The 26,499-nt window shown below is 38.9% G+C and overlaps 3 protein-coding genes across 9 annotated transcripts in view; all 3 read right to left on the bottom strand.

Moving 5' to 3' along the window:
• LOC121958685 (factor VII-activating protease-like) overlaps positions 1–3,720 on the bottom strand; it is a 40,434-nt gene extending 36,714 nt beyond the window's left edge. The window contains exons 1-7 of one of the 4 annotated variants that reach the window (XM_088070324.1): positions 3,640–3,720; positions 3,521–3,554; positions 2,848–2,937; positions 2,634–2,744; positions 939–1,058; positions 654–764; positions 236–407 (exon numbers count right to left, since the gene is read on the bottom strand). In XM_088070324.1, coding sequence (XP_087926450.1) covers positions 236–407; positions 654–764; positions 939–1,058; positions 2,634–2,744; positions 2,848–2,937; positions 3,521–3,554; positions 3,640–3,705 — 704 coding nt within the window. In that variant the 5' untranslated portion in view covers positions 3,706–3,720. Of the gene's footprint in view, positions 1–235; positions 408–653; positions 765–938; positions 1,059–2,633; positions 2,745–2,847; positions 2,938–3,495; positions 3,555–3,639 lie in introns of all 4 variants that reach the window. The other 3 variants (XM_042507778.2, XM_088070325.1, XM_088070326.1) reach the window with 3 other exon arrangements.
• A 1,666-nt stretch (positions 3,721–5,386) lies between these two features.
• LOC121958462 (factor VII-activating protease-like) lies at positions 5,387–10,769 on the bottom strand. The gene is made up of 13 exons (XM_042507398.2): positions 10,644–10,769; positions 10,504–10,531; positions 10,318–10,416; positions 9,992–10,102; positions 9,471–9,587; positions 8,828–8,944; positions 8,582–8,753; positions 8,278–8,369; positions 7,934–8,195; positions 7,011–7,153; positions 6,775–6,912; positions 5,990–6,135; positions 5,387–5,905 (listed from the first exon to the last, which is right to left on the bottom strand). Exons 1-13 carry the CDS (start codon positions 10,728–10,730, stop codon positions 5,747–5,749), a joined length of 1,671 nt encoding a protein of 556 aa, XP_042363332.2. The 5' UTR covers positions 10,731–10,769; the 3' UTR covers positions 5,387–5,746.
• Positions 10,770–11,940: 1,171 nt separating this feature from the next.
• The window catches only part of dnmbp (dynamin binding protein), a 56,649-nt gene continuing 42,090 nt past the window's right edge, over positions 11,941–26,499 (bottom strand). For 3 of the 4 annotated variants that reach the window (XM_042507395.2, XM_088069873.1, XM_042507397.2), the window contains 13 exons: positions 22,581–22,789; positions 21,472–21,571; positions 20,964–21,111; positions 18,931–18,948; positions 17,878–18,077; positions 16,601–16,731; positions 16,413–16,517; positions 16,099–16,227; positions 15,651–15,986; positions 15,049–15,237; positions 14,758–14,956; positions 13,980–14,671; positions 11,941–13,068 (listed from right to left, as the gene is read on the bottom strand). In XM_042507395.2, the coding sequence (XP_042363329.2) occupies positions 12,883–13,068; positions 13,980–14,671; positions 14,758–14,956; positions 15,049–15,237; positions 15,651–15,986; positions 16,099–16,227; positions 16,413–16,517; positions 16,601–16,731; positions 17,878–18,077; positions 18,931–18,948; positions 20,964–21,111; positions 21,472–21,571; positions 22,581–22,789 (2,642 nt within the window). In that variant the 3' untranslated portion in view covers positions 11,941–12,882. The remainder of the gene's footprint in view (positions 13,069–13,979; positions 14,672–14,757; positions 14,957–15,048; positions 15,238–15,650; positions 15,987–16,098; positions 16,228–16,412; positions 16,518–16,600; positions 16,732–17,877; positions 18,078–18,930; positions 18,949–20,963; positions 21,112–21,471; positions 21,572–22,580; positions 22,790–26,499) is intronic. The other variant, XM_042507396.2, reaches the window with a different exon arrangement.

Genomic DNA, 26,499 nt, shown 5'->3' with positions numbered 1-26,499 from the left:
TAGATTACATTTTTTATTTCAGAATTGTGATGTGTAGTCAGTACAATCTAAATGATTAACTTTAAATGATGATTGATCATTTAAATGTAATTGTCGATTGAAATGATAATTGATAACAAAGTTTTCTTCCTGAATTCTTTGTAACACAGGGGCAGTAACTGATATACAAATGATCATTTTGGAAATGAAGTATTCTTTAAAACTTAAAAAGATATTGAATAGAATTTGACTATACCTGCAGTGGTTGTTTCTTTCCAGTCCAGTAAAGTCTGAGTACATGTTAAAAGGATCATCCCCGTTGTTCACAATAAAGGAGGAATGCCAGTTCAAACACTCCTGCCCATTTTCTGTCGTGCTGACAACACCCCTGTACGACGCTCCATTTCCCTCAAAACAGTCAGTGGAAGCTAAGAAAATCGTGAAAGAAGAAACATTCAAGTGAGCTCAAAATCTAAAAAATAACATAGAATTGGAATAGTTTAACATCCAAAATACGATCATGTCTTTTTTTTTTTTTTTGACTTGGAGTGGAACTGAAAATTTAATGTGTTGCAAAAAAATGGATGGCTGAAGACAAAGTGTTTTTGGGTGTGCTGTAATAGATCATTATTGACTGTTCCTTTCTTTATTTCTGACATTTGCTAAGTCTTTACCAATTTCACAGAACTTTCCGGTAAATCCATCAGGACAAAGACAGCGTAAGCGGCGGTTTGCTTTTGTGCAAGAGCCTCCATTCTGGCAAGGACTGGGCTCACAGGTAAACACTGGCAATGAAACAGACATTAACAATTAAAAAGTGCACAAAAGCAGGGGTGTAGCAAGGCATTCTGGGGCCCTCAAAGAATATTGGCCACAATATTTTGTTCTTGCTCGATCAAAACAAGATGCTAAAGGTCAAACAAAACATTTTTTTTTTAGATGAGGTTTGGGATACTGACCTGTCTTGCAGTCTGGGCCTTGGTAGGGAGGTTTGCACTTGCACTCATAATATGGGGCTTTGTTTAGATTGGTGACACATTCACCATGACCACATCTGACGTTCTCGCAAACATCTTTCACTAAATATTCAAAACAAGTTATCAAAAGTAAAAATTAGCCACATGTGAGCCTTGTGCATAAACACTTAGAGTAGACACTGTATTACTGTACTGATTGTGAAAGAGACTACTTATGGTTTTTAAGACAATCAAAATTGATACACCCACAAACTAGAATTGACCCTTCCTAAGTCCCACCCCTTTTGGCTTTGTGCTTGAATGGAGAAGCCCTGTAATGGGTCCTAAACCCCGCAAATCCGTCAGCATTATAGCACCTCTCTTGTCTCAAGGTCAATTAATTTTTTGAATGGGTTTTTGGTTTGTTGCCTGAAATAAGGTCTCTGGTTAGCATGAGCTTAAGACACTTTCAAAATTTGTTCTATATGCCAAATATGACTTTATAGCTGTGTAGTGGTTGGGACACAGCCATAGTGCAGTTTGTTTTTAGCCAAAAAATAGCTTTTTCCTTCTGGTGATTGCATTAAGGCCTAAAATATCCCGAATGTGGTGTTCATCTGTAAAGATGATCTTGCTGAACAAAAGGTGAAAGTTAATTTACCACAGATCTTATTTTCTGCAATGATCCAAAATCTAGTGGAAATATCCCATTGTATTTTCAATGAGAGAACATGGGTGACGTTAGCACTCGGGCTGGCCAATAGAAAAACTTCATCCCTGGAGCACTCTTAAGTAGTTGAACAAGTTTGGTGTCCGGCAGAACCTCACATTCTCCATACCTGTTATACTTATACTATACTTATATACTATATGCTAGGCTATATGCTAGGCTTGTTTATGTTGAAAAGAGAAAACTTGAAGACGGTTGAAAGATGTGATAGGAAGACTATCACAGTCTTCACAGACATGTTATGCTGTATAGTATGTAGTCATCTAAAGTTAGCCATTCATAGCAAAATTATAGCTAACTAGGCAAACAAACATATAGGCACATCTTGAGGAGTTAGCCCATTGGCAAGTTTTAGGTTAAAATTGGTGGCCAATGTTGCTTTGTTTTATTATCTCTGTATGGCTACATGCTACCTCAAAGTAACTTTGGTGTTATAGGCCTACTGACTTTGTTTATTTTTGAGCCTTAAAATGTGTGAATACTGGAGCAGTCATCCTCCTTAAATGTTAATGCCAATGTCAGGAATTTACTTTGTTAAAGCTGCGTCGCCGATGACTAGCCCACATGCACAAATGGAACGCAATGAAGAGGCAACATTCCTCTGTAATGCTAAAGTTAATGAGATATAGGGCACTGTCAGGTTATTCGCGTATACATCACATTTTTGTGAAAATGTCCTTCCACTAAATGATGTGGTCCTTGCTGTCAGCTTCTTGAAGTTACATTGCATGACACCCAAAAACTAAAACGCACTGTGACACCCAGCTAAATGAAACCAGCATATCCATATTACCTTTTATCAATCCGACCTAACAACATTAATCTAGGGGGGTGGGACTTCAGATCAAAATTCCAATAAATCGAAATTAATTTTTTTTAAAAAAACTCTGAAATAGCAGTATTTTTGCATCACAAAATAACTAATAATCACAAAAGAACAAACGTAAAGCAGAGTTGGTAATTCCTACCTCTTTGACATCGCTTCCCTATGTAAGGCTCAGGACATATGCACGTGAAATTTGTGTCGGATTTAACTTGGCACTCGCCACCATTGAAGCAAGGGTCTGGATCACAAGCATCTGGTAAAGAATAAAGAAGAGATAAAGTATGCATTTATATGCTGAGCGGTGAGAATAACGTACACAATGTGCAATCACACAGAGATTTTCTAGGGCCACTTACTGTTCTCATCGATGAGGTCAAACAGCCAGTCACCTGTATCAAAAAAAAAGCCAGGGGCCTCGGTGGGGTAGTCATCTCCGTAGTCGATGTCTGCCAAGAACAGAGATTTGTTTAAACACTGGAGTTTTGCAACAAAGGCCGTCTGCACTGATATGAAAATGAGTCATTAAACTGAATCAGGGAAAACTAAACTGGCACACTTTAAAGTAAAACTGTACAAGCAACTCAGTGTAAATAATTTATATTACGTCATACTTCATTAATTAGTTCATTTTGTGATTATATATCAAAGTTTATATAAATTTACTGTATACTGCAGTAGGATAAAGTACAGGATGAAAAGATGCAGGTGTTAAATGTTTTATAGATACAAAGACAAAAATTGCATTTAAACCAGATTTTGCATATAATAGAAAATTATCCACCATTCTGTCTCACCTAAAGATTTAACTATATTCTTTATGTTGAGAAAAGGATAAAATACAAAAAAAAACTTTAAACAATTTTAATAAATAGCTAAAAGACAAGTAAAAAACAAATCCCAAGATCTGAAAAAAGTCAAAAGTTTTAAAACACAGTTTTAGTTGTAACTGCAGTTGTCTGTGAAATCATATACAGTAGCATTAATGTGAAGATGAAGCACGTCACCACAAACTGCAGAAAAGATTCTTACAAATGGCATCCAGCTGAAATGACAAAAGCAGAGACTAGATTAGCAATATTTTTTTCACATTTGAATCAAAATAAAATCTACCTCTGCTGAATAAATCATATAGATATTGAGAAACTTACATGTGGGTCATTTCCGTGAACACATAGTATACTAAGGCTAATGAGAAGGGCCCCTGCGGTCAGCATGGTGCTGTGTGAAAATCTCAGCTCAATGTAGAGGCATGAAGATCCAGAGTTTGACTTTAATCCCTAAAAACCCTCTCGATATTAAGCTTGTCCTTCAAATTTGTCAATCTTTAGCCAGCTGTATTGATTCTCTGTGTGCTTTAGGACACTGCTTACTCGTTTTGCACCACGGTTTCATTTATTTAACCTTGACTTATGTGCTTAAGTACACTTTAAACTCTTTGTCAACAAATTTCACTGTGATCATTGCGGTAATCATGATTAAAGGAGTATTTCACCCATAAAATTAACATTTGTATATAAGTTACTCATGGTGTGCTACCATGAATTTGCAAATAAAATGTTTTTCTGGCATGCCTCTATAGTGAACAAAAATTCCAAAAAAAGTGAACATTCTTAACAAATTAACAAATTGAAGAGAATTTGAGCCAGGTTTAACAACAGCAACATCATATCAAAACATCAGTTTATCAACTTTCACACAACTCAATCAGTACTTCCCAAACACATGCATTTTGCTAAAATCTTACTGCTAAAACCATACTTTTGAGAACACTTCTGCAAACAAAGGTGAATAGCACACCAGGGCAAGAGCAATAGTTCGAACTGCATACACTTGCCCATGAATGTTACTTGTACGCAGAATTCAAAATGAAGGGTTTTGCATAAATGCATGTGTTTGGGAAGTACTGAGCATATGACTGGATAAATAAGACGTGGATTATACTGCATGACGAACAAATGTTTGATGTAGTTTTGCTGCTGTCAAACACGGACCCCATTTACTTGATAGAATGTTTGCCAATTTTGGATTCTTTATTAAGCGTTGAGAAAAACAAAGCATTCCTCATGAATTCATCATAACAGTGAGTAACTAGTATACAAGTGTTCATTTTTTGGGTGAATTATTTCTTTAAAATCAGTGGTGGCAGTTATTGGCACTATTTTGAGTTTCTGTCTTTTAAATATTTGTTCAAGCCTCTATGTCAAGGATACTCAACCTGCTTTACCGGATGGCCACTTTTGCAAAATAACAAAAGCAGACCAGGGACCAGTTAATAAAGAGACAATAATATTCCTCAGGTCAAATGAAATAAAGATTTAAAGGTCCATAACTCTCTCTCTCTTTTTTTGAGATTCTTTGTATACGTATATTTATTTATTTTCACAACAGCCCTGAACATGTCAGGTTGGGCATTTCTAAGATTTGAGAACATTCGGGGAAGAGCCCAAATATCTAGAGGAACCGTCCACTGGCACTTTTCTTTTGTTTTTAGTGTACTACACAGTACTACACAGTGAAAATTAATCTATCAACCAATCAATCAATTTCTTTTGTGCTCTGAATCTCAATAGGGTGTAAGAGTGCATAAGAAAGTCAAAATAGAGCTTTTTTTAAAAAAAATAAACAAACAAACAAAAAAAACAAGTCAGACTTATTTATCCTCAACTGTTAATCCTAAAGGCATTGAGTGCATACTGCGAGCGCATGTTGACAGTATGAGTATCGAATATCTACAATGCATAACATAAATTAAATACACTATAAATTAAAAACAATAATTATATTGATCAGTTGATTATTGATTATAAATTGAGTGTAAATGTCGCCTTTAATATCAAAATCATAAGATTCACAGAGAATGCAAATAATTTAAAGGACTCTATCAGAAAACAAATGTACATTTTATAGTTCTCTTTATTACCTTTATTCCAGCAAGCAACGCCACAGTGAGGTATACATGAGTTAATACACAAATTCATGAGGTAATGTGTCACATGCCATAGAAAATAATTATTTTCTAATAATGTTAAGGTAATCATGAATAATTGTATTGACTGGTATGATTCAGTTATGTCATCAGGTCTTCAGAGTAACAATTTGGGGATGAAGTGAGAGCTTTGACAGGTTTTTTTCTGATCCAAAACCTTTTTTTTTTAACAAAAAGTAAGAGTATTATTGGTACAAAAGGACATTATCTGAGGTAGTGGCGGCATGTCCATAATTATCATATACAGTACTGTATGGCCACATGCGTCCTTATAAGAGTAAATGATGGGCAATCCAGTCTATAAATTTTCCCACATTGGCGTAGACCCCAGGCTTGTACTTCTTGCCACAGCCATCGCCCCAGCTCACCACACCAACAACATAGTGGGTCCCATTACGCTCACACACCAGAGGGCCGCCAGAGTCACCCTGCATGAACAACAATTTGTTTGAATTATTCTTGTGAATACTCTGTTATAAGAATATTTATTTCTAATCACATCTCTCACAGACCTGGCAGGAGTCAACACCTCCTTTCATGTTTCCTGCACAGAACATGCTGTCATCCAGAGAGTCTCCATAAACATGGGGAGCTTTACATTTCTCCTGGGAAATCAGGAGGACACGAGCGTCCAGCAGCTGGTTGGTACCGTACCTCTCTGAGACGGACAAGGTAGCATCAAGCAGATTGATATATAAATGCATCCAGTGAGCCATTTAGTCAAGACAAGTTTAGTACATAGACAAGGTAACTTTTAGATTTTTTTAATAAATATTGTGGCCGTACTCTGATGCAGTTTTTCCTGTATGTATTTCTGCTTTTATACATTTTGAATAAAGTGATATTGTAATATCATACATTCGCTTGCACTTAATTTTGTCATGTGACTTATGACAAATACTTAAGGTTCTGCATGCATGTGTGCCTTTTAAACTTTGGACTAAATCGGATGCTATCTTATGTAAATATTTAATGTGCTTGTGGCTTACGGTGAGATGATGGGCCTTGGGCATAGATAAGGCCCCACCACCTCTCCTAAATAGAAACTAGGCAGACTGACTTTGTAGTATTTTTATTTATTTGTTATTCATTTTGTGTGTGTGTGTGCGTGTGTGTGTGTGTGTGTGTGTGTGTGTGTGTGTGTGTGTGTGGGTGGGTGGGTTGGTAAGTAACAACTACTAAATTTCTTTGTAAGTAACAACTGCCAAATTGCAACTGTTGACCCCATTGAGTCATACTGTTCTGACAGTTTGTTAAGTAGTTTCTAATTGCAAGTGCAGATTTAAATGATACCTACGTGTTTCAGTCGCGCCCCATCCTGAGATCACACACTCTGTCCCGCTGTTAAAGAGCTGGTTTGGTAGACAGGCTGTCTTTACAAATCGGGTTTCTTTGGCACAGTATGGTCTGTCCGTGACTTTCAGTTGAAGCATGGCTGCACAGGAGAGGCACAAAGTAAAGAACAGTGCATTGCTAAATATCAGTACATTTAATTTCCATTTCAACTGAATAATTTCAATCTTTGCAACTCACCAACATCATTATGAAGAGCAAAGGGGCTCGCTCTGTATTCCTCATGCACGATGGCCTTCTCCACAGGAATGACCTGATCGTATGCTTCGTCCTTCTCTATGTCCACTCCTCCCAGCACCACCTGCATTTCCATCCCACTTTTACTAGACAAACAAATTGAAATAATTAAATAAAAGTCATGTGACTGTGTCCATGTAAAAATGAACATCTGCATGGGTGGATTATGAGACTCTTTTTTTGTTTGTTTTGTTTTTGTGTCTCTCTTAAGTAACTTTTTTGTCTTTTTTGGTAATTTTGTGTGTCTTTGGGGTTTTTTTGTCTCTTTGTAGTTCCTTTGTTTTCATTTTGTGTCACTTTAAAGGTCAGTTTCTGTCTTAAATATATATTTGGGTCTTTTTTGGTTCTTTTGTGTCCTTTTCTAGTTCTTTGTGTCTCTTCGCAGTGATTTTATGCCTCTGAAGTCATTGTGTATCTCTTTGTAGTTCCATTGTGTCTCTTTATGGTATTTTGCATCTCTTTCTAGGTCTTTGTGTCTCTTTGAAGTCATTTTATGTCCCTGAAATCATTTTGTATCTCTTTGAGGTCATTTTGCGCCTTTATGGTAATTTTGTGTCTCCTTGTAGTTCCATCGTGTCTCTTTGTGGATGTTTTTTGTGTCTTTGTAGTTCTTTTGTATGTATTTGTTGTCATTTTGTGTGTCTTTGAGATATATGTGTCTCTTTTCGGGGTATTTTGTGTCTCTTTATGTTTCCTTTGCATTTTTTCGTGGTTATTTTGTGTCTCTTTAAGTCTGTATGTGTGAAATTAAGTTAAGTTAAGTTAATTTTACAGGTGACCAAGGAGGGCCCTATACAATTTGGGCCCCTGGACCCATCCAGTAATCCATTCATGCTTGTATGTACTAAAACAACACCAGAGCTTACATGCAGTGTGCAGCGGTGAGCACCCAGCAGGAGTGGAGGAGGATTCCTCCACAGATATGGCTGAAGGGTCCTGAGGAGCCTTTGGATCTGGTCTGCAGGGAAACCTGCCATGGGTGAGCCCCGGGAAGAGACTTCTTCCCTCCAAAAATCCTGGCAGAGCGGCCGGGTTGCGGCCTCCCGCACTGGGAGAACTGGGCAGCAGTGACGTCCGGTTTGGCGGTAGTTGGATCTGTTTCATGGATAATTGGTGGGCTGGGTGGAGCTGGGAGGGATGGTAAATCAAAATGAGCAAATTAGAGCCATGGAGGCCAATATCAGTGTGTGTGTGTGTGTGTATGTTTTACCTCCAGAGCATTTCCGAACTTTGCAATAGTTCCACTTCAGTTTGCCGTCTTTATTAATAAAGCACCAGGGCTGATCATCTCCATCAGGGTTCCTTAAATTCACAGAGATTTTACAAGAATTAAAAAGCTTGATACCCATTACATTTATACATATAAAGTTAAGTTTTACAGAAACACATCAGCAAACGCAAAGTTTTGTTTGAGTATCTATGTACCGTGTACCCCTCACCTCACATGTACTGAACACAAACATGGTGATGTCAGCAGTAAGCACATGCAATATTTACACAAGAAGACTCCTCACCTGCAGTAATTATGTGGTCCGATTCCATCAAAGCCTGCGTACTCTTTAAAGGGATCTCCGCCTTTCTGCAGGATGAAATAGGAGTTCCAGTCCAGGCACTCTTCCCCTTCAACTGTCACACTCACCATGCCACGGTAAAACTCTCCGTCCTCTTGGTAGCAGTCATTGGGCCCTGAGAGGATTTTTTTTTAATGCCAGTCACACAGTGTGTTCTTTGATTTAGGACAGTGAAAAAATTGTATTTACCAACTTCGCAGAACTTCCCACTATATCCATTAGGACAAGAGCACTGGAAGGAGGAGCGTTTGGGACCCTTCATGCAGGAGCCTCCATTTTGACAGGGGTTGGGCCGGCAGGGAGCAGCTGTGAATGCAGACAAGAGCAAATGACCATTGAAAAGGACAAAACATAACAGGAGGTGATTTTAGATTTATGTCCCTTCAAATAGACAAAGAATCTCCAACCAGGAAACATCAAATAGTAGAAGCATCAATAATTGGTTTTAACACACCTGTTTTGTTTTCTTTCTTCAGCAAAAAATAAGAATTATTTTTTACAAATGGTTTTGTATATTTTGTATTATACTTGTCGTCACTAGTCAAAATAACTTAAAAATATATAAAATAGTAGTTTTCTCCTATTTATTCTCTGGTGACACTTAAGATTCGCTGTCCATTACAACAGACGGATGTTTCTGAAGGAAACAAAAAGAGAAAAAAGCTATAAATCTATCATATGATTTTTTTTTGTAAAAGTAATATAACATCTACTTTAACAACTGTTTAACCACAAATTATGTACTTTATAATATCCTTTTCTCATGGTCAGCCATGCTTGTTAAAAAGGGGGCAAGCTATATATTTTATAACAGAACTGAATAAAAACAGACCTTTCTTGCAGTTGGGTGGTTTGTATGGGGGCTTGCATTTGCACTCGTAGAATGGAGCAGTAGATGTGACGACACAGCTTCCGTAGCCACATTTCACATTCTTGCAAACATCTTTTACTGAAAAACATAATACATTCATTTTATTTTTCATTTAAATTTGTTTACTACAAAACACTCAATTTTGTCAATTATAGCAAGACTGTGCCCTTTTGGTACAGACAATGGGGGTCTCCAAAGTCTTTAAAAAAAAATGTTTTCAATTCTAAAAAGAAAAGAGTAAAGTCGGCTACAGGCATCATGATGCTTTTATTTTTAATGTCTCTTAATCTCAGAATCTATTTGGTTAGATTTCCAATAAAAACATTGAGGATCTCTAAACATTGGGCTCTGATATACCTGATCCTCTATATAAAATATAGTAAAAAAACAAACATTTGTTGATATACATTAATGTTTCAACTATTGAACTAAATATCTCTTTCACCTGCTGTACATTAGTGACCACAGTTGGAAAGTCATACCTGTCTGACACTTCTTTCCTGAGTAAGGCTCAGGGCACGAACATGTGAAGCTCCCATTAGCGGCGTGGTCACAGACGCCTCCGTTCAAACATGGGTTTGGATCACACTCATCTAAACAAAGACAGAAAAACATTAAACTGCAGATCACATGCAGTCTCAAATGCAGTCTCACCAGTTGCCAAACAAACTGAGATTAATCAGTCAGGAGCAGAGTGCAATTGATTGTATCTTCTTTTGTGGATGTTTTAGTAATGCATCTTAAGACAGAAAAGGTACCTTCAGTTAAACTAGAGCATTATACAGACATCAAACAAGAGGTAATTTACCTGTAATATCCACAAGTTCATACAACCAGTCATCTAGAGTCAAATCAAGATCTTCTGCAGGGCTGTCAGGGGTATAATCGTAATAATAATATTCATAGGCTGTGAGGAAAAGAGAAGAATTTAAACATTTCAGTCATTTAAATCAGGTTTCAGTGTACTGCTAAGTAAAATTTAAAGGGCTTTTACCGCCAGGGTCATCTGTTTCTGTGATTACCTGTAATGATATCAAAGTATATCAAATATTTGAGCTTGACATATTTTCCAAAATATGAATACATACTTATATTCCATGTTTCAAGCTGAATTAATCCAATATGCATACTTACATACAAGTCTTGTCCATATGCAGTGAGTGCACACAGTTGCAAGAGTAAAGCTATGAAACTCAACATGTCGGTGTAGACTCTTGCCATGATGGGACCAGTGTGAGTCTATGGTTTAGTTTTTGCTCACAGTCCTAAATAATTCCTCACTAACATGGAGACCCCCAAACACTCCACCCACCTGTTAATCATTAGCACACTGCATTGATTTGACATGAGTTACATGTGATTCAGTACTTTGTCTTTTTTGCCCTGTGACCTTTGTTTCTGTCGAGGTCATCAAAAGAAAAGCCAGTAAGCAAGTAGCTTGCATTAAAAGTGAAAGAATAATAAAAGAACACAAAGTGATACCAAAAGGCTGATGCTAGACTGCACTCTTGTAATAGGCGATGTGTTTTTAATAATGGGCTGTGTCAAGTTCTTCCTAAAAACATTTTTTAAATAGTTTTTAATCAGCTTTTCACTGAAAATGTTACTGAGAGACCGGAAGTTTTTTAGTACGTAGGAGGGGATTTTCTTTGTCAGCAAACAGCTGACATTTTATCTGAATTTTAGCTGAAACTATGGTTTAGAATTTACAGTTTTAATGAAAAAGTTATGCAATATGTCAAACACCATTAATTAGAATTGCACTGTATTCTTGCAAATTCCTATTATGTTGCCTGATTATTTCGTATGGCCAGTAAAGGTCTAATGTGTAAGCTTTAGTGTAATTTAGTGGTGAGGCAGCAACATTGCAACAGACTGAAACTTCAAAGTGTGAGAGACAACTACGAGGCCATACGAAAACATGAATGGCATTACCTAGAGCCAGTGTTTAATTCGTTCCTTCTGGGCTAGTAGCAGATATAAACAAGTCAGTCTAAGGTAAGAAAAACACAGTGATTCTTAGTTTTAGATGATAATAAACTAATGACAACATTGTTATGAATATTATATACAATTTCTGCCAATAAATGCCCCTAAAAACAAACTGGAATTTTAAAATGTAAAAGTTATTGCTACCATAATCAAAAGACCATACTGGTGTATTTATGTTTTATAGTCTATATCAGCAGAAAACAGCATGTTGGCCATTTTTGATATTCCATTTTAAACCTAATATCCGCTGATAAAGATGACGTGCCGATATCATCATGCATCCCTGTAAACATTACTGTTGTATGATGAAACACTTGAAAGTGCAGATGAATCATGCACTACAGATTTTGTGGTCTGTCATTAAAAACCCTTAAATGTCACAAAGTACTGACGATGACTTTCCAATACAGAGCAAAAACATATTCTTTCAGACTTCACCGTCATTTGTCAGCTGAGCTGTTTTTTATTCAAACAGTGATCACTTTACAGTGGGTGCAATAGCATATTCTCAATATACAGCACTATATATAATGTACATGGGGAGTATGTGGAGAAAACAGAGTCAAGATCAGACCACAATCTTGATTTCTCCTTGTTCATTAACCTCCTCTTACAGGTAAAGTGGGTCATCACCTGCTTACACACCGTCAACCCAGTTCAAAAGTGTATTCAGGTTATTGAAGAGGGGAGTGCTTGTAAACAATATAATTATATGCCATTCAACTTTGTCCTTGGATTTAATTCAAAGGGTCCATATTAATTTCATACAACACACCATATTCTTGTCGATGGCTCCACAGACACTTCAAAACTCACAACTGGTGGATAATCATTATAAGTGCCTCAAACCTTGATTGTTGAGCAGTATGTTATAGATGCATCTAATATTCATTCATCATTCTAGTGGTAATAAACCACATGCAGGAAAAAGTCATAAACACAGTGTTTAGGTCAGTCTGTCTGCATACCTTTTGTCTGTTTTGAAGAACCAGTCTGAACCCATAACATTCACATTTCCATTGCAATCTCCCAATGTGTAACCATTACGACTGTTCTCTTAAATGTACAATTCATTGTCTTCAGCTCCAGAGAATATGGCAAAAAAATCTGGTGCAATTCACAGGTTTTTCCTCTGGAAACAAGAGGGAGTAGGGTGCAGTTTCCAGTAAGTAAAAATAATAGAAAAAAGTCTATAAATATAGGCATATCATGCTAACTTTAAGGAGCAGAGTCAGCAGCAATAGTCAGTCCTTCTCACTATCAAACTCCATGACAACAGATCAAAAATAAGTCACCGCGTGTCCAGATGCTTGTTTGTCTTTTTGTTCTGTCTGCTCGCAGAGTGTGCCTCCTTCAGGTCCAAGCACAGTCTCAAGATTGTTCATGTATATTCTGATTTGCGAATGTAGTTGGAAGGCACGTAGCCTCGCCTACCTCCTGCCTCCCCCAGCCACCATTCGCTGTTGCCGTTCATGTCCTTGAACTCTAGTATCCGCAGCTGCTGATTGGCTGAGATGCTCAGTTCGTTGGCACAACGGGCATCGAAGGAGTAAAGAGCGTAGTAGATCTAAAATCAAGGAAATAAAAACAACATTGGTATTTTGTGTATTTTCAATTTTAATAGCTGTATTAATTAATGTTTTTGGGCCGTCTAGTGATTCTTTCCTTATATATATATATCTTTACTTCCAAAAATCAATTCCGATACCTGAACTTGGTTGTCAGCTGTTACTGAGTACCAATCCGATGCCTTTGCATTAAGAAGCTTTTTACAGATTTATATACTAACCCATTTCTTTGTTCTCACCAGGGATGAGCGATTGCACCATTATCTGCAACTCTGTACCTGTATCTGTTCAACTGACTAAATTATCTGTATCCGTATCAGTACTCAGGATGGGCGAGTTTTGAACCAGAAATTTGAGGAGCCCAGTCAGAAGTTGTTTTGTTTAGCCTAAAATTGAAATTGTTTGATCAGCAGTCACTGTGTTTATAAATTACTATAAAAGTATTGACAGAACAATCTCAGAATTGATTTAGATCATTTTTGATAACAAGAGTAAAAGACTGGACACAGTTACAACAACTACTCCTTTCAGAACTGATGAATGACTAAATCATCACAGAAGACATTTATTGTTGGATTTATTAGTTTTATATAGTCTCTAAGAAAATACTGTGGTTTCGTGCTGGATTAAATAACTTCTGAAAGTGATTCGATCCCATCAGTGACCTCATTTGTAAGCGGTATCGAAGCGAATGCCAATCAAAGTAAGTTTCTAGACTGCAGCAAACAGAGATAATCTAAAAATAGTGAATAAAGCACTTAAATGTTACAACATATATATACACAAGTATATGACCTCCATGACTTATTAGTAAATGATGTGGTATTAGATCAGCGCATAGACTCACATACTTGTGATAGACGATCCAATATAAAAGTCATTACATCATAGCAGTCAAAGTAAATCTCACCTGATGACCGTCTAATTCACTCTCGTCCTCTGGTTCTGGTTCTGGCTCTGGTTCTGGTTCTGGTTCTGGCTCCGGCTCTATGTACTCATCTCTGGAGTAAGCACTCCTCTTCTGACCACCATTGTCTCCATTTCTCCACTGGTATGAACTGTAGCTTTTGTCTGTGTGTCCATACCGCTGTGAGCGATTGTTTCTAAGTGAAGAATAAGAGTCCGTCTCCGAAAGGTCTGACATCTCCTTGTGGCTGCTTGGACTTGCATAACTCGTATCGTATGCGTCTCTGTGATTGCCAGAATGCCGATAAGAAGGCTCGGTGTCTCTTTGACTGGAGGAGTTTCGGTGGTCTGAGAATTCCCTGCGGCTTGAGGGATTTCTTGGGGAGGAGTTTATGGAGTTGCTCTGACTGACAGAGTCGGGGTTAAGTGCATCTCTGTGGTGACTTCTTCGAGACGAGGCAGAGTCCAGCGAAGGGTGCGGAGATGACTGGCTTTGGGGCTGCGAAGCGGAAAAGCTGACTGTGGCTGTTTCCTGGTTGAAGGTCAGCGTGCTGTTGCTGTTTTGGCGAGAGAACACAGGTGAGGAGCCGCCATAGCCTGACTCATTAGACGACTGGCTTTCGATGGAGACGTCTGATTGGCTCCTGCGTGGGTTATATGGTTTAAGGAAGGAGCTGTACACGAAACCTTTGGAGACTGCGAAACGAGAAAAAACAATAATCAGAGATCAAAAATAGTGGCTTAAAAAATTCTAATCAGTGCTTAGAGTACAAATTTCCTACCCCCATTATCAATGAGCCAACGGTTGTGGCTACCCATGGGGTCCTGCTGCTTGATCACACCCACAAGATCTCCTTCCAATATAGAGACATCCAGATCCTGTGCTGCATTAAAGTTTCTCTCCGCCTGGAAAAGTTTCTCAGGACCATAGCGTACCAGAAGTCCTGCACGGTGCTCATCTGTCTGCAGGATGTAGTTTGGCTGAAGGTGACAAGGACAAGACTCATTGTTAGATCCTGAACTCATTGTGCATAAAATACAATGTAGCAAAAATGGAATAAGTGTTTACGCACAGGTCCCTGCAGCTGTTTTTTAGATGTCTGCTTCTCCAGAGTCTTCTTCTCAAAGGTCTTCTTTGTGGTGGTGGCTGGAGGAAGGTTCTCCGGGCAGAAGCTAAAGCTCTGCAGGAGTTGGAGGACTCGGCTGTACTCTTCTTGAAACTTAGCAATCAGGTTGCCCTCTGTGCCAGCTTTGTTAGAAAACTGGAGAAGGGGGAAAAAAGGGTGAGGAAAAGTCTGAGTTAAGAACAGAAGGTGGCAACTAAGGTTGAGCCAGTATAAAAAAAATCAAACTGGTTTGGCACCAAGCTAAACACAAGTTTTGCTAATACAAGTTGGATTTAGCACCCTGACACCATCGGCCCTAGCCGCTGTGTCGATTTCGGCTACTTTTTAATTTGCCAGAAAGAGTCATAATGACAAATTCCGGTCAAGCGAGTTTGCATAAATCCAACAATTTAAGTTTGTACATTGGCAAAAATGTGAACTGATTCAACACTAGTAGCAATAAATACAACTGCATTTGAAATGGATGGCACTTTTTCAAAATGGGCCTAAAATATTCCTGAAAACTGTCCCACTTCCTTCAACACGTTCATAAACAAACACACACTCACAGCCTGTAGGAGGGGCTTCAGCTCTCCCAGTGTCGTCTTCATAAAGTCCTTCTGGGCCTGAGCGAAAGCCCTCACACAGCCAGTAAAAAGCTCCTCTGCAGCACCGTGGAACTTGGGGAGCTCATCTAGAAGTTGGGCGTTGAGCGCCTCATAGTTGTTGCGCGCCACCTGAAGCTCATCCTGGACACGGCGGTCCTTGAGGCGATCTGCGCGCTCCTTGCAGTTGTCGTAGTCGAGCAGCTTGTCGAAGCGCTTTTGGATGAGTTTGTGCGGTCCAGCGAACATGAGGAGGAGCTGTGTGAGCGGATTGATGACTAAGGCCTCTGTGCGCTCCTTCTGCTCAGAGTGTGAGGAAAGAGGTACGTCAGATAATGTGATGTGACCGGTGGATATTCCTAATACACCTTTACAGCAGTTAAATGAAGCTAAACAAAGGAAGAGGACTTACAAACTGCGTGAACTGTTTGTCGCTGATGCAGCGGTGAGCTCTCTGAAAGCGCTCGGGGTCGAGGATGCTGCGCTCTGTGTAGATGTCACAGAAACTGATGGCTGCCAAAACCTTCACAGATGCTGATTCCTAAGAGAAGCATTGTGTTACAATTACTGCTGAATATTTCATTAAACACAGTTAGATTACATTAAATTAAAATTTTGGAAATAATTGATAATAATTCAAATGTGTTTAAAAATGAGAAATCAGGCACAATACATATTTTTAGGTGTGTCTCCTTTTTCCATGTGACGGTGGTAATCTGCTCTTACCCTTATATGTTGCAGGTACAAGGAAATGTCCCTGATAAAAGACTTGATGAGCCTCTCCTGCAGTCTGAACTTCTTCTCAGCTTCATCAAATGCTTCATCTTTAATCTGTGAAAAAAAGACGGACAAAGATGAGAACCAGCACACACACATACAGGTGGTATTCCCTCCACTTGGCTGTGATGGTGTACCTGGGGTGAAATTCCTGTCAGGTGTTTGAGGTGGCTGCTGACTCTGTTGGATTTTTTGATAATGGAGTGCATGCTCAGCTTTGAGATCTTGTCAATGAACGTGTCCTCGTCGCCTTTCCTGTACTTCACCACTGTGGACCGCAGAGGGAAAACAGTAAAGACTTTGTAATGGATAAATGCTTTCCCAATTACAGACAAATTAGCAAGCTTTAAAGGGACAGTTCATCCAAAAATCATAAGTACATATTTTTCCTCTTACCTGTAGTGCTATTTATTAGTTTAGTTTGTTTTGATGTGAGTCACCGAGTGTTGGAGATATTGGCCAGAGAGGTTTCTGCCTTCCCTCCAATTTAATGGAACTAAATGGCACTCGGCTTGTGGTGCTCAAAGCACAAAAAAAAAAACATTTGAAAAAATGTAACAGCGATGTCTCTCTCCAGATAATCCACAGACCGTTTTTTTTTAAAGTTCAATATAGGAACTCCACTGACCAACCGTATAACTGCGGAAAGTACATCTACTAATGGATGATAGGCTCATGCATGTAACAGTGCACCATGCAAACTTTGATAGCATCTTCCTCGGCTGAGCTGTAACGTGGATGCACTCTTACCTCTGCGTGGTGCAACAGTTGGTGGGTGGGGTTCGTAAGAAAGAAAACAGTTCCTATATGAAACTGCTCACAAGGTCTGTAGATTATCTTGCCTGATTGGGTCATGATTTCTAGAAAGAATTTTTTCCTCGCTCTTTTTTTGGCACTTTCAGCACCACAAGCCAAGTAGAATCTAGTTTAATTATATCTGAGAGAAGTCAGACACAGGGCGGGCTCTTGGCATAGGCAATATAGGCGGTCGCCTAGGGCGCCATCTGCTGGAGGGGCGCCGCCACGCCGCCAGTCCCCCTTGGCCTCGAGGGAAATAATAATAAAATAATAATTTTCTATGCCCACTGGCACCCTCACTTAGTGTTTTCTGTCTAGAAAAAAAATATATTAACATTACAAATAAATAAACAGTGACATGTTCCTAAATTATGTGTGAGCACGTGATGTGTCGTTATTGGGTGCGGAGGTGCGGGTTAGGGTTAGGGCGCCTAGGGCACCAAATTGGGTAGAGCCGGCCCTGGTCAGACATCTCTACAGCTGATTTCTCCAACACTCATCTACTCACACAAAACAATCTATTCTGATAAACAGCATTACAGGTGAGAGGAAAAATATGTGGTTTTGATTTGGGAGTAAACTGTCCCTTTACGGGATTTTTTGTTTTCTTTTTTACCAAGGTCTTTCCTGCGCTTGTACTCGTTGATGTTTACGTTGATCTCTTTAACAGCCTGCAGAGCTTGAGTCAGCTGGGGCCGGTCGTGGTGGCTCTCCGGTGTGGCCCCCAGCAGCTCCATCAGCAGCAGCGGGTAGCGCATCACCCGCTGCACCGGCTTGATTAAGAAAGAGCCGAGGTTGATGTAATTTGTTTTCCCCCTGAAAAGATGACACAGACAACAGATTGGGTTTGATTAGAGGGAAAAATTAGATTATGAGAAGAATTTGAGACTCACAGTCAGCAATCCAGCCACCATTACAGTCACAGCTATTAAATTATGTTCCCATGTTCATGTAACACATGTCTCTGTATCATGTGGATGTCATGATCCAATGATATGTAACCATCATCACATATTCTGATGATGCTTAATGCAGTTTTTGGGAGATATAAAAAAAACAGTTTTCACCATAAAAACAATATTGATCTGCTTAATTTTAATGCAATCTGGAGGACAAATTAGCAACAAATTTAGCTGTATAATTTAGTAATCTTCTCATTTATTACAAAATAATTTCTTGCCATTGACAAAGTATGTATACAGACATTTTTCACTTTGTCAATGAAGAAAAAAACATGCAATTTGACAGGTTTTAAGTGTTTGAGGTGGATTTGTGGTTACCAGACTTTTTTTTTTTTACCATGAAAAGTACCTTTAAAGCACCAGTTAATGTAAATTGCTGTTGCTGTTTTAGTCCAGTAGATGGCATTAAATTAGTTTCCAAGGATCAACAATTCCTTTGCTTATCCACAGAGGAGGAGGAGGAATAATTCACTTCACAACAGTAGCATTCAGTATTCACATGCACGTGCAAACACAAACAGCAAGTTCATCCCATTGCAGGGAAAGGAATTCAAATGGCAGCACTGATGAGTCTCCCACACTCAGCACACACGTAGTAAACACACACAAACACACAGAGGTAATTTCCAGGGGGGTTAGTGAGTAAAAAGCATGCGGTCAAGATGATTGTCATGCTTGAATTCACGACGACACTCGTGGAGACTTACCACTCACGATATATGGCCCTGTTGAGGGGAAGGTTGGAGAGAGATAGAAAAATGACAAAAACAGGATTTATAAATCTCTGGCCTGATCAGGAATGTTTCATTTTTCCACACGTCTAAATTTAGCAGAACTCTAAAGAAAGTATCTGCCTGTGCAGAGATTAAATCCAGGATTTTACTTTGAAAGGTCATTAAAAGAGTCAAGCCAGCTGCACTGGCGGTTGTTATGGTTTTGTTTTGTGAATTTTCTCTTAAAGCTGGACAGAGGCCCAGTGTGGCAGTAAAACTTGGCAATTTCTCAAAACTGGCAGAACACACAACCTTTTAAAACTGAACAGGTTGCAACACACGCACACACTACAGAGAAGACTATTATTTACCTGACAAGGTTTATTATAAACTTGCAAAATGACTAAAAAAACAAATGAAAAACAACACACACACACACACACACACAGCTGTACACTGTCCTTTTGTTTAATAAGACTTCTTGGAACGAGCACCCTCTTCTTTTTTTTTTTTTTAGAAGGTTTCCGGTCTGCCAATCCCTGTGTTTACCTTCAAACACAGATTGATGACTTTATTTTACAGGAGTGTCAACTTAAGTGTCTGAGTCACTGATGGTGAAACCAGACAGGTGAAACCAGGTAGGGCACATTCTACAACTGCTCTACATTACTGAGGAGCAGCCATGGCGCTCGATCTGGTAGTGTTCATATGGCAGAAGGAGTGAGGTTAAGGTATTTTTAAAGAAAAACGGCAGATATTAAGTGTAAATAAGTTTCAGACTAAAAAAGTACGTCATCTGTTTGAAGATTTACTGCACCTCTCTATCATAACTTGCCCATGCGTCAGAGTTCAAAGTCTGCTGAAGAAATCCCATCATAAATTAATCCCATGTGACCAACTCCTTACAAGAAGTCACACTGTAGCCTTGAACACCATGACAACGTGACTTTTTGAAATCATTTACGACAGGAAATCTGGATTTCCATAATGTCTACAGATTCTGTAAACCATATCACGCTTGTTTACAGTAAGTTCCCAGGTAGAAAACCCCCGTGTCCCGTACATGAAATAAAACAACACTGAGAAAACACAGCATCAAATGTTTAGTTTTTAGCCAGTTAGATAATAAAATCCTTACTAGTTTAAATGTATATTTTATTTACAATACTTTCACCACTTAACCTCGCTGTCAGAGAGATTTTTTCATGGGGAACTGAAGCCATTATCGCAAAGCCAGCAGACCTCTGACAAAAAAAACAGTAATTTTACTTCAGGAAACATGGGAGTCTCCAGTCTACTGCTGCCTCCATTAGTTAATGTGTAAATTAAAGCGGTGAAGATATTCAAAATCCAGCGTACAGTTAAACTAATATTGAAGTTTTTAGATGGAAAAAATACATTTGACAGCTGTCCCGTCCAGTAAAGTCTTTTTAGCTGCCATGCAGGTAAATTTGGTTTACCAAAGATGCTAGCTAAGCAAATGAGCACAGTAGAAATGTCAAATAGTTTAGACCACGATGTCTAACTATATATTTTTAAAAGTTACAGTTTCAGCTAAAAATGACGACAGTAATTAACAAGTTTGCGAATTTCAAATGTCTCCAAAATTAATATCAATTGCCAGTGTTCGACCTGGACGTGAATGTTGCTGTTTTTAGTGCCATGTCATGGGGATTCAGTCTATTTTAAAACTGTTGTTGTAGTGCAAAAACCTATTCAAAACAACATTAAGTGTACTGAAACACATGCTGTAACAATACAACTGCCATGACTTTTTCACTTGCTGAACTTTACAGACAATAAATGATCAACAGCCCTCTGTAGTTAATATTAGTTAATATTTAACTGTAAATTTGATTAGTGGGCACTCTGGCTTTGTTTTCATGCTTTTACACACAAGAACATGCATGTTTGTTCACTCTAGTGCAAAAGATTTTCCAAAGTCAAACACAAGTCAAAGCTGAAAATCTGGAACTAGTGAGTGAACCCTTTCTTTCTTGCACTTTTTTCTCCTCTTACTGACTCACCTCAGTCTCTCCAAACACTCCAACACATGATGCTGGATGTTTTCGTCTTTCTCGTAGGTCTCCAGCAGAGAGATGGCATCATCATGGTTCTGGCAGTAGATCTTGTAAACCTCTTCCAGCTCAGCTTTGAAGCCCAGAAATACTTTTCCTGAGAACACAGCATGCAGAAACATAAAGTCATGTTTTCATTTAAAAAGGGAAACAGAGAAGAAAGGAGGAGTATATGTTTTAATCAGATAAAAATGACACACAAACAGACAAAAAAAGAGCAAAATTCAAGTAGGAATTTATAAAAATCTGTGATTTTTTTCCCCAAATTCTTCAAAAGGTGGCTATTTTCAAAATACATTCAAAGTCTTACCCAACCTATAAAATGTTATCAGGTGGCAGTTTATGGTGGAAACATGAATACAGTACAAAGCACAGTGAGCAGGAAGAAGTCACTTGACTCGACTGTTGGCAAAACAATGACTTCATGATATGCATCTTTTAAAAACTAGCTTCTTACCAATAGAGTCGCTGTCTTGCAGTGTTTCAAAAAGGCGTTTTGACAGGTCAATCACAGAGCTGATGTTGCCAAAGAGACCTTCAAAGTCCACATTCTTCACCTTTAGGAAATGCAGATAGAAAGTGTCAAAACAATGATAAACGTTCCTCTGTGCTGTCAACCAATGTACACAGCCAAAACACTACTATCCTAATTATTACTGTTTTTAAAGCATCCTGGTCATGTATATCCTTGATTTAGAAACCAAAAAAAGGCCTTATCCCAGGTTTGAGAAACCTGTTTGTACCAGTTGAGCTCTCCAATAGAAACCATTATATCTTGATAAGTAAACATCTTATCCAGGTTTAAAATCATTCTTTCATAAATGTTCAGAGGTGCCACCTTCAAGCAAGTAACATAGTACTTAGTCAGTAAAATTAAAAAAACAAATGACATAAAATGTAATTATTTTCTACATGGTGAAAAATAAAAGTAAATGTCTGACATTTGTAATGTAGGCGACACATGTTGCCTTCATCCTCCATGACTGAAAATTAGATGACAAAGTTACTGTACATCAAGTAGAGGAAAATGTAAATGCAGTCAAAAACCAAACTAAGTAATGTATATTTATGTATACGGGGCAAGCGAATAACCAAATTTTTCTGCATTGTGTTCCATGCAAACTTTACATCCCAAATATGATGAAAATACATGTCGAAAGACCCTGTTGAGCTGGATAATGTGTGTGGCACCTCATAATAACTTTAAACCATAAATCTAAATATTTTAAAAACAATCACATAGAATAAACTTGTTTTCTGTCTTTTTGAACAACTCTCTTAAAAGTATATTTTGCCAATTTTCATCAAGGTCTTGTCACTGTGATGCGAGGAGTGCGTGCGAGAGGAACTCTCCATCCATGAACAACAATCCACTGCATGACCCTAAACACGTAATCCGGCGGATTTAGCGGGCAGACAGGCAGGAAGCTCCGGGAGTTGGTGGCACGGGGGCCCCTTCACACCGATCATGTGCACACACTCCCCACAGCATGATGACACAGACCTGCTTAAAAAAATCAGAACATACTTAAACTTCATCTCCACAATGTTTACATCTTTTTTTACCTGCTTCTTCTGCAGTGGCTCGATGATCTCCTCTACACACATCTGCAGGTCTTTGATGTAGTCGCTCTCCGTCTGCAGCAGCTCCTCAATGACCTTTGACCTCTTCTCCAACATCCTCTGCTCGGGATCCTCTGTGCCGGCGGCGGGGGTCGAGTCGGAGGTCGTGGTGGAGTCCAGGGGTCTGGGCTGGGATGATAGGAGCGTCATCTCTGGAGAGACAGGAAAGGAGACAGATTTAGTTCAATCTAATCTGAAATACTCTTAATCATGAGCTTCTCTTTTAATATTTTTGATCAGGCAGTATTCAAAACAAATCTTTCCATTTCTTCTTATAATAGTATCAATTTCTGCTTGTTCATTGCCATGAAATCTGCATGAACACAAAGCTTGTCGTAGCAAGAAACACAAAGGGGTTACTCTAAAGATGACAAAGTCCAAAAAGGGAAAGAGGAAAACGTTCCCAGCCCATGTCTCCATTCATTGTATCCAAACATACTCCTGCCCGCCCACCCACCCGCTCCGCCCTTTACTCTTCCTCCTGTCCGACCAGCTTTTGATCAATGTCTCTGCTCTCACTCCCAAAGGGCTGATCTCTGGGGGTGCCTGGGACTGGAGGGAGAGCCTGGTTTATGCACCAATGCTTTTTATGAATGGACCCAAAACTGGAGTGGACTCAGGCTCTTTGTGTGTGGCACAATGGCCTGTGACAGCAACTACAGACGTAAAGGCTCTCAGGGACTGAGCAGACATTAAAGAAGGGGGACTGAGGGAGTAGAGATAACAGTATTAGAGAGTGATGATACATGTTTCTGAAGATATCTTGAGTCACCACATCTGCTGTCTTTATCTTTCATTACTCAGTGAGACATTAGGCTCTTGGGTTAACGGATATGTCTGGTGATATTCTATGTTTTTCTTATTGTCAACAATTCCCATTAAAAGAAAACTGACCATGAATTGCTTGTGTATATAAAGCCAGAGCTTATTCTTTCATGCACAGACCTCCATTGTCAACCAAAAACTATTAAAACACACCAATAAGCCACATTGTTGCATTTGCTGAACATGAGCACTGTGAGTTATTTAAATTCAATTCTGCATACACCATCCTGCTGCTGTGAATACTCACTAGAGCGCCAAATTTGCAGCTGAAAAAAAGTCCCCTAATATTGCAATACTCCTGTTTAAAGGAGCATGTCTATCTAGATTGTTTTGGTGTGAGATATCAGCCGTAGAGATGTCTGCCTTCTCTCTAATATAATTGAGCTAGATTGTACTTGGCTTGTGGTGCTCAAAGAACCATATGATAAATAAGAAGTCAACAACAATTTCTCTTGCCAGAAATCATTACCCAGTTACTCAAGATAATCCACAGACCTTGTTGTGAGCAGTTTCATCTAGGAACTATTTTCTGTCTACTGAACTACACCCACCAACCAAATCACTGCGCAGAAGGAAACTTGCATCTACTGTTTGCTCACCCAGCAACACTGAGCTAACTAACATCTAAGCTCAGCTGAGGACGATGTTCTTCATGTCTACGTCTCGCACTGTCGCAAGCACGAGACTCTCTTCCAGGAGCAGGTGCACACTTCCTTCTGCGCTGTGACTTGGTTGGCAGCTGATACCTCCAACACTCTACAACTCACACAAAAACAATCTAGATTTTATAAAAAGCACTTCAGGGAAGACAAAATATATATTTTTGATTTAGGGGTGACTGCCCCTTTAAGTAACATTTGATAAAACCTGCAGTTTTATGAAATTATTTACACTTTTTAAACCATGAGAGTATATGTTCATCACGTGCTTTTCTCAGATGTATGACTTCTGAAGGGACAAATACACTTAAGACTGAGGAAATCATATCACAAGATGGATTGATACAATGATGGCTTTAGTCTCCGCATGGATATTTTGCCAACTACAAAAATTTACATTATTTGCAGCTTTACCCTTAAAGCGTGACTGTGACGTGGAGAAAATGCTGAAGATTCATTTGTGCATTCAACACATGCAGCACTGATGATTTGTCACTTTGTGTTATAAGTTAGACGAACATATTCAAAGTGGATCATATTTCCAAATCTTATTCTGTGCTGTAGTTGGAGGTTGTGTATATTTTAGTACAAAGCTTTGCTACATCTCAGCAGGTGAGGATGCAGCATGTGTTTACAAATGAGGGTGACGTCACCGTCGCTCCTGGAACAGATGCTGTCAGAGGCTAATGACGTTAACTCTGCTTACCCTCATGTCACCCCATGCACTTGACAATGTTTGCATGCTACAGACACACAGACAGACTGCTGCACTGACACACTTTCGTTTTAATCCCATAAAAGTGGGTAAATCATTTCGAGAATTTTATCCTAAGTGTGGCCACCTTTTGCGAGAGTATCACGACCAGACCTTGCAAAGCTTATTTGCAAAGCTTTTCAAGTTTTGATACAAAAATATATGAACGTATATTTTATGAGCTGACTTTGCATCTGATCCTCAGGCCACCTGCCTTTTGTCTTCCTCCAACCCTGACCTCACCCCCCTCTCTCTTCACGTGACTTGGCTAAAGCTCGACCCAAAGGAGATTTTCTCAGTGCTTGCACCATATCTCCCGTCCGTCACTGCTGCTCTGCTAACTGCCGGCGCTCCGGCATTTCCCCACTGCTGAGAAAGTAGCTCGCTAATGGGTTTTAAAAGTCACACAGCAGCGACACAATGCAGAGAGAGACTGAAAACAAAAGACTCAGAGTTTAATTGGAATCAATCGGCTCATTCCCACGTTTGATCCTCCACATGCACACACAACTGCATCATATGCTCCACTTCACGTGGTTAAATATGCAGCTATTTCCATCATAACCAACCTGTGAAACCCCATGACTGGAATTTGACCTACTTCTGTGGACTTCTGTGCAGTATTATAAAGAAGGTCCAGGCATCGCACACTTTTTTGCACTGGTGCACACACAAACACACAGACTTCAAACAGTATAACTCTAATGTACAGCAGAACGGCTATTCATTAATTAGTGATGGAAATTTTTTCCAAAACATTCTCTATCTGACAACTGAATACAGAAAATAAACACCAATCTGAGTTGACCATAACATGTTAAAATGTAGCTATCAGCATGTGGAACAGGATCTGCCTGTGTTACTCAGTCTGCAACAAGAAACACCCAGAGAACCACAGATTAGCATCTACTGAATCACACACCGGTGACTGGACGCCAACAATCAGAGAAACTAATCCCTCAACAACAATCTGCTACTGAAAACCTCATTATGAAATCAAGCTTTTCAATACAGAAAGTTTTCTGATCAGGAAAACTAGGAAAATAAAGTTTTCTAGGAATTACTTTTCACAGTTAAGAGAATGATTTTGAAGTCTCTAAGGGTCAAAATTCACTGAGCTGAATTGAGACCAATTCATTTTCCTCTCAATCAGGTAAAATCATAGAAACATTGAACCAGCTACTAAAGAAAATAGTCACTGTTGTCAGTTATTATGGCGACAACTCACATCGCTAAAGAGTCACATTCCGTAGTTCGAGAACAATGTTTAAGCTTATTCTTTCACCTATTTTCCTTATTAAAATAAAAAAAAACAAAAACCCAAAAAAACAAGAGCTGTACACCCATCAAAGTTTCTCTCTTTCCCTGAACTAAGACTACTGTTTGCTTAATGGCTTTTTTAACTTTTTAACCATAGTAGCTTTACTTTCATTACTGTGTAGCTGTAGTCTGAATGTCAACACCTGTTGATTGCTGATTCAATATCTGCAATATAATGACCAATAAAGGACAAATGGTATCTGATGGGAAGACAATTGATTAGTAATTCTATAAAAAGTAATGTATTGCATTTTCAGTGAAAGTTTTAAGAAAGGAGATATTTAAGCTCTACACAAAAAAATAA

The sequence above is a fragment of the Plectropomus leopardus genome, chromosome 19 (assembly GCF_026936395.1).
Source record: "Plectropomus leopardus strain MGB_pleo_1.0 chromosome 19, ASM2693639v1, whole genome shotgun sequence".
In the NCBI taxonomy this organism is placed as follows: domain Eukaryota; kingdom Metazoa; phylum Chordata; class Actinopteri; order Perciformes; family Serranidae; genus Plectropomus; species Plectropomus leopardus.
The sequence above is the reverse complement of the archived record's forward strand: the minus strand, read 5'-3'. Positions and strand labels throughout refer to the sequence as shown.